Below are 8498 nucleotides of genomic sequence, written 5' to 3' on the forward strand. Positions count from 1 at the left end.
TTTTTTTCATTGTGTGCCCTAAAAAAATATTAATTAATTAAAAAATGTCAATTTAATTGAAAAGTAATTTTGAATTTTTTTTTGTTTGTTTTTCAGGCTCCACAATCGTAACCTTTAATCAAAAAAAAAAAATAATAAATGTGAATTTTTTTATTTTTTATTTTTAAATTCATACTACTCATATTGAAAGATAAATAAATATTTAAAGTAATACAATAATTTTTTTTTTTTTTTTTTGAAATTCTTACATTCTGGCATTTTAAAATGAATTTAAAAAAAAAATAAAAGTTATAGTTTGTTTGAAAAATTGTTTGTATTTACCGGGTTCTTTAACTGGAGATCTCGGTCTGAGTGACATCCATTTCCAGCCCGGTTTGTGAGTTCTCTCCAAAAAATGGAGCAATTTTTCCTCAGCTGATTCGAAAACAAAATCAGATGGGTAATTGTACTCACAATATATCCTATAACAAAAATTTATTGAAATTATACACGAAATTTTTTTATTTTTTTTTTTTTGTGTACACTGGAAATTGATGAGAACTTACCAATCGGGATGAATTTTCCAATTGGATCCTTGAAAATAATTTAAAACTAAAATGAAAAAGGAAAAATAATTTTTTTGTTAATGCCCCCAAAAAAAACTCTAAATAAAAAATAATATAAAAATTAATAAACATTTACCGTTAACCGGGCTGTGTTTAATTTCCTGTTCGCCAAGAACTTCGTACATGCCATATCCTTCAGGTATAGCAATCCCTAAGGAAAACGGTGTACCGTCAATGGCATTGTAAAAGTATCTATGGCGACGACTCATAACACGTTTCTGAAAAATTTTATTTTTATTTTATTACAAACGGCTGAAAAAAAAAAAATTTTTTATAAAATTAATATCTTACCATGTTATCGTAATGAATTATAACGCTTAATTCAGTTTCGCCTTCTTTTTGATCGATCATTTCGTGTCTCAACTAATAAATTAATAAAACAATAATTATATAAATTATTTAAATTTAATAAAATAAATAAATAAATAAATAGAAATACTTGCATCTAATAAAAGTGTGTGATTTTTCATTGGAGCACCCGATTCACCATCTACTAATTCAACTTGAGCTAAATCTACACTGTTATAATTAGGCTTTAAAGCTTCCTGAAACTAAAAAAAAAAAAAAAAAAAAATTATTTGGTACCTTAAATTATTATTAAAGAAATAAATGTAGAAAAAATAATGATTTGACACACTCACGTCACCCTTTCGCAGCTTTAATAAAATAAATAATTTAATAAATAAATAAAATGAAAAGTACTATTAAATTTATTTACAAAAAAAAAAAAAAAAAAATCTTACCAAAGGACGGAGATCGGGATGGTAGAGTATGTGACCGTTATTATCCACAATAAATGAATACCCATTAACTCCTAACTAAAATTTTTAATTAATTAAATTTATAAAATAAAAAAATTATTTAATGACGACATAATTTGTAACTGTTTTCATTTAACGGCTTATTTTACCTTATACGAAGGAACCAATTTTTTTATTTGGCTTATGGGTACATCAGTTCCTACCACCCCTAACAACTTAGCGGTTTTCTCCTGTAAAAGAAAAAAAAACACGCCATTTTTTTTTTTTTTTAGTTTTAACCTTTAATTTTAATTTTTAACATCACCTTGAATGTTTCTTAAAGACTTTTGTGCGTGTTTTAAGCATATTAGAAAACTTTTGCAAACTTTTTTTTTTTTTTGTAACGATTAAAGAATTAATTTACAAAAAAAATTACTAACTGAATAATTACGACGATCGAAAATAGGGGTAGACACGGAGGTCATTAAATTATCATCTTCTGACACTGTAGATCTCGAATTAAAAAATTTATTTCCAGCATAAACAGGTGTCCACTGTACGGGGTGATCGTGTTGATATAATACCATGGGCCTTGCAAGAACTGCTATGTATTGCAAAACTTTTTCTTGTGCATCTTCTGAATTTTGAACTTTTGCAAAATATCCTTTTATCAAAAATAACATCATTAAAAATTTTGATTTTTCCTCTTTGTAATACGTTTCTCTCCACAAAAAAAAAAATTTAAGTGATGACTCTTATTTACCTTTATTAGCACAAGCCATCCAATTCATATCTTCTTGATTACTTCCGTCTTTTCCGACCAAATATGTAAACATTCGTACGGGCATGTGTGGCCAATTGTATTGTTTAAAAATTTCTTTATAACTTGAAGATGGACCATCTGTGATAAGCATGATGGCCTGGTTACACTGACATCCTTGACCTGTCCTATTATACCTGTGCAAAATTTCAAATCCAGTAACTAACGCTGATGTGAAATTTGCAGAACCTTCGTATTTCACAAAATCAAAAGCAATTCTAAGCTCTCTAATATTTTCGGCGGTTGCCTAAAAAAAAAAAAAAAAAACATTTTCTTTTAAGTCGTACGAAAAACGTTTTTTTTACATTAAAATCATGTTTATCAAACTGTATTTTTAATGTTGACCCAAAAGTATTTTTGTACCTGAACGAGAACATCCTTAAAACACGGAACTATTTCCGTTGCCGATTCTGAGAAACGATAAATGTTAACAAAATCGTTATTTCCTAACGTATCTAATATAATATTAACAATAGCCTTAGCTATGCCTTTTTTCTTTCCTCCCATAGAACTTGATGAATCTACCAATATAACAATATCTTTGCTGCTTGTCGCAGCATCAATGTACCACGAACTTGTTCTAAAGTCATGAAATTGATATTTTTCAAGGAGTCCTTCATTGGGTGGCCATTTAATTGCTAAAAATTTAAATTTTTTAATTTAACAATCAATGAAAATTTTTTCAGTAAATTGAAAAAAAAAAAAGGAAATTTTTAATACCGGGATATCTCCGCAGAAAACCAGAAGAACTACCGAAATATTGCCAAGATAAAGAAGGATCCATTTCATAATTATTAACGAATAAAAGATCTAAATATTCAGACCAACGTATTCCCATTTGAACATCGGGATCTATTTAAACATTATTAATAACAGTTAGAAAAAAAAAATTTAATAAAATAAATTCACTCCTTTTTTTTTTATTTAAATTGAATAATAATATAATTTACCAGTTTCTTTAACACCGGGTGATAAAAATATTGAACTAAAATTAGCATTTACTGGTAAATGATCGAAACGTTCGTCAGATTTTAAAAACATGTTTCTCGAACCATCCACGTTTTTACCATTTTGAACATTATAACGTTGCGTATATTTATTTGAAGGACCTGGATCAAATTTTTGTGATAAAGCTGCTTGTTCTGCCGAATCCATGATTCTCTGGATAAAAAAATATAAAAAATGTAATGCGTGGGTGGTTTTGAATATCAAAAACTTTAATTTTTTTTCTATAAATCGGTTGTGGAAAAAAAAAAAAATTTTTTTTAAAACTTTAAATCAAATTTCAATTAATAAAATTTTTAAACAACACACGTTAATTTTAAAACAAACAAACAACCGTTGTCCTCCTCAGAGACGATGTTCAGATGTTTAGTTAGTAAATGACAATAATTCAATTAAAGGGATAAACTAAAAAATTTATTTTCAGATTTAACGAACGAGAAAAAAAAAACGACAACATTCATTATTAAATTATTGCCAAGGATTTAATTGAAATTATTTCTCGTTTTCTACTTTTTTTTTTATGTACGTCAGTGTAATAAATAAAAAAAAAAAAAAAAAACGGTTATTACATAGGTGAAACTGATGACAAATAAATTTAATAATATCGATGATTGCATTCCAACATTAATTATTATTTGTAACGTTTGTAAAATATAATTTCGATATGGAAAGACGAATGAAAAATATTTTTTAATTAGAATAATAAAACTCACCATAACAGCATTCATTTTAATATCCATCATGTTTTTAACTTCTGCCGCCATTTCTCTAATTAATATTAATCCGTCTTTTTTGGCTACTTCCACGTCAGCTTCGTGATATTTCTAAACGGTAAACAAATAAGTTTATTTACTTTATGCTTTTTTTTTTTTTTACAAAAGGCATTATTATTGTATTTTATATTTATTTAAAAATAAGAAAGAATTTAACTTTGTGATGAATTCGTAAAAAAAAATAACTTACTCTTTGAACTTCGCTCATTTTAGTAAATTGTCGTCCGAATTCCCAAAGGTCCACACCAAATTTCAATGCCCAATTTTTCACCCTAAAATTTTATAATTAAAATAAATTATTTTTCACGCCGATTATTCATTTTGTTTTTAAATAAATAATTATCATTATTATTATTTTTTTAATACGTTAAATTTATCGAAAAAAAAAAAATATATCAAATAAAGTAATTCATCGTGAAATAAGAATAAAATAATTATATGGAAAATGAGACACACGTAAAGAAAAATTTAATGACGCAGAATAATTTATTTAAAATCACATCATTGGTTTTAATAATAATAATAATAATAATAATTATTATTATTATTATTATCATTATTTCTTTTACACACGACTACTTCTGGAGTCCGGAGTAGTAGTACATTATTCATTTCGCGTTTCTATCCTATATAGCTAAGGAATAAATGATGAGGGAGGCATGCTATATACTTAATCCTTTCGTAGAATTTTTTTTTTCCCTTAAATAAAACCTTTTTTTCCGTCATAATAATGATTATTATCATTAACATTTCCACGACTGACAAATTCAGAGTAATTGTAAAAATTAAGAACATTTAACAATCCGCCATTTTTAAAATCATTTCCATTTTGTATCCCTTTCTGCTATTCTTGGATTATAATCTATCGTGTAGATATCACGATATCCTACTATCTGGTTGTTTGTTGGCTTAAACAGTCATGCCCGTTTGTTTATTTGTTGGTTGTTTAAAACTGTTCATTAACTTCTTCCATCGGGTGCATTGGGTCATCCCAAATCTTTATTAATCCCCTAATTACAATTAATTAATTATTTAAAAATTTTTATTGTGGGTTTAACCTAAATTTTATTTGACCAATATTTGATTGTGTGGTTTATTTTATTTTTTATTTTATTTTGATTTTATTAATTTAAAAATTTCAAAATTTATTTATCTTATAAAAAAAAATTAATAATTTTTTAGTAATTATAAGTTTAAAAGCTTAATCCTGTGTGCAGGAGTGTTAATTGCTTACGTTTCTGAACCAGTTGTTGCAACTTATTTTCTTGTTGATGGGTGGGAGCGTCCATTTTCCATGTAATCTTTTTTTCCCTTTTTTCCTTTTTTTTTTTTCTCTCTCAGTTTTGCAACTTTAGTTAAGTGAAAAGTTTTCTTTATTATTATTATTATTATTATTATTTTATAGTTCTTTTTCCACTTTTAATTACAATAATATATTATTAAATATAAGAAAAGATATTCGAATTTCATTTTGTTATCATTTACTTGTAGTTTTATTTAACCTCTCCCAACGTTTGTTCTAGAAAATTAACGAACGTTTAAAATTTTATTTTTTATAAATTTTCTGATTGGTCGAAATTTTACTTAAAATAATTACGTTATCGTTAAAAAAAATTTAGAGTTGGCAGAAAAAAAGAAAAAAAGGGGAAAGAAATATTTAGTGTCGGTTTTTCGTATCATACGATGGCGGGATCGATATGTGTTCCAGACAGCACGCCGATGCTGTAGAATCTCTCTCTCTCTCTTTCTCTCTCTCTCTCTCTTTTTCTCTCTTTTTCTTTAAAATACGTTTCACCTTTTTTTTTCTCGTTGTAATTTTTTTTTTTGCTTTTTTCCTAAACCTTTTTTACTAACTTATTATTAATTTATTTAAAAAATTAATTTCAAATAATAATAATAATAATAAGTGTAAATTGACGTTTTCGATAGAAAAAGGTTCAAGTTCCTTAAAAGTATTTTAAAATCCTGACTTTTTTAGGTCCAATTAAAAAAAAAAAGGGGGAAAAAAAGGGACGAAGAAAAAGAAAAAATTTTCACTTGTCTATTCATAAAAGATGAATTTTAACCTTTTTTCTCTCTCTCTCTCTTCTCCTTTTTTCCTTTTTTCCTTTTTTTTAATTTTTGATTTAACCTCTTCCTTTTTAAGTGAATTTAAAACAAAAAAAAAACTTTTTTAAACTAATTATTTCTTAGTTATAATAAAAAAAAAAAAAATTATATGATTTGACGATGGCTTTTCAAGTTTTAATCTTCTTAACTTGTGACAGACCATTTTACTTTTTATTTTTTTTCATTATTATTATTATCATTATTATTAATAAACTTTTATTATTAAATTTCCCCCCCCCCATGTTATTATAACTCTCATAAATTTTTCTACTAATATAAATTCAATTTTTTTTTATTTTTCAAATCCTTAAAAATGCTAACATCATTTAATAAGTAATAAAATAATAATAATAATAATAATAATAATAATAATAATAATAATAATAATAATAATAATAATAATAATAATAATAGTAATAATAAAAAAAAAGAAAGAAAATTGCTGTAGAAAAAGAGAAGAAAATTGTAGCAGATGATGCCAGATTAAATTTGAAAAGACAAATTTTGTTTAAAAGAAAAATATCAAATATCTTTAAAATTGATATATCTTTTAGAATATATATATATATATATTGATGGGGCGGGGAGGGGGGTGGTGGTGGTTTCCCGGATATATTTTTGACATTGCCACTCTTAATAAAATATTAAAAAAACCGCAGCCGACATTTTTTTTTCAAATTTTAAATTTTAATAAAAATAATTAAAATAAATAATATATGTAATGGATTAATATTATATAATTTAAAAAGTTAATAATATAAGATTATATTTTGTATACGTCACAAAAAAAAAGGGGGGGGGGAAAAAAAAACATCAAAGAAAAAACCACAATCGGTATATGAACAGGAAGAAGAAAAAAATAACAAAAAAAGATTTTACGACAATTTTTTTTTCACTCTTAAATAAATTTTATTATTACTAACAAAACAAAATGGCGTACATTTATGTTGAGAGAGAGAGAGAGTGAATAAAAAAAAATTAATTAACATGAAAAGTTTTCAAAATCATTAATTAAATACAATATATAAAAAAAAAAAAGTAAATTTTATATGATTTTAATGAATGAAAACATAATAATAATGATAATAATAATAATAATAATTTAATAAGATTTATTGTGCTTTAAATTGTATTCCGTGACACCCCCCTTTCCTCCCCTCTTCACATCCGCAAGTTTCCCCTTTCGTTTTTTTGGCGGGGAGGAGGAAAACCTTATTTTATAGTGAAAACCTTTATTCAATTATAATTTTCTAAGTCAAAAAAGTGGACTTTTGTTCACGATTCAACTTAATATAATAGATGGAAGCCAAATGAGAATAAGAGAGAGAGAGAGAGAGAGAGAGATGAGAGTGAAAATAAAAAAAAAAAAGAAATAAAAGGAAAAAGAACAAGAGAAAATGTCTTCTTCTTCTTCTTATGAAAAGAAGTTAAATTTTGGAAAATATCATAGGAAAAGATTAATTTTCATTTTGTGTGCGGTTTTGAATTGGTTTTTGAAAATAAAACAAAAAAAAAAAAATTTTCTTTTTTTTTTTTTCAAAAGGAAAAATAAACCCAGGTGCACTTTCAGGTTTTTTCACAAAAAAAAAAAAAAAAAATTAAGGTAATTGTTTTCAAATTACAACCTCTCAATCGATTTATTTTTTCTCTTTTAACATTTTTTTTTTTTTAACCTTTTTATAATCAAATCAATTTTTTCTCATCTGCACACATCATTGATATCATTTTTTTTTTGAAAAGGTTTGTACGATTTGATTGATTCTACTAAAATTATTATTTTGTATTCGAAGGTACGATTTAAGGTTTGACGTAAAAACATAAACCCATATTTTATACCCTTATTCTTTTACTTTTTTTAAAATTATTATTATTATTATTATTTGCACGATTTTTAAAATATACGACATGTCGAAAATAATTTTGTTAAAAAAAAAGGTTCAAATAAGGTACAATAATCAAAATTTAACGTATAAAAAGGTATTTACAATGAAAAAGTAAACAAATATATTGGTTTGTCTCGTTTTAATTAATTAATTAACAAAACTAATTAATAAAAGAAAATTTTAAAAATTTCCCACGCGGTCATTTCCCAAAAAATAAAAAAAAAATCTTTACGTAATTAATCATAAATGAGGGAAGAAAAGTTATAATAATAATTATTAATTATTATTACTTGTAAAAAAAAATGGCGTTAATTTTTTTTAATAAATAAATAAATTTATTAAAAATAATAATAATGATAATAATTGGGAAAACGCTATTTTTTTTTTTTTAAAAAGAAATTTTCTATGATCCTTTTTTCCTTTCCTTTCCTTTCCTTTCCTTTTTTTTTGACTCGGGGTAAAAGTCACGGGGGGGGAAAGGGGAGGGGAGGGGAGGAAGAGTTTTTATTATAGCCTTTTTCAAACAAGTCTTTATAATTGAGTCGTAAATCATCTTTTTAAAA

The 8498-nt window shown here is 25.0% G+C and overlaps 1 protein-coding gene across 1 annotated transcript; it reads right to left on the reverse strand.

Moving 5' to 3' along the window:
* Positions 1-92: 92 nt before the first annotated feature.
* Phum_PHUM218030 (calcium channel, putative) lies at positions 93-4151 on the reverse strand (the record flags this gene model as incomplete). The annotated part of the gene is made up of 15 exons (XM_002425700.1): positions 93-112; positions 322-461; positions 546-591; positions 682-823; positions 897-968; positions 1049-1156; positions 1349-1423; positions 1516-1596; positions 1786-2009; positions 2109-2412; positions 2529-2803; positions 2886-3017; positions 3116-3326; positions 3884-3994; positions 4134-4151. The coding sequence occupies 15 exons, from the start codon at positions 4149-4151 to the stop codon at positions 93-95; spliced, it is 1959 nt and encodes a 652-aa protein (XP_002425745.1).
* Positions 4152-8498: the final 4347 nt, after the last annotated feature.

The sequence above is a fragment of the Pediculus humanus genome, genomic scaffold (genome assembly GCF_000006295.1).
Source record: "Pediculus humanus corporis 1103172107564 genomic scaffold, whole genome shotgun sequence".
Taxonomy (NCBI): Eukaryota; Metazoa; Arthropoda; class Insecta; order Psocodea; family Pediculidae; genus Pediculus; species Pediculus humanus.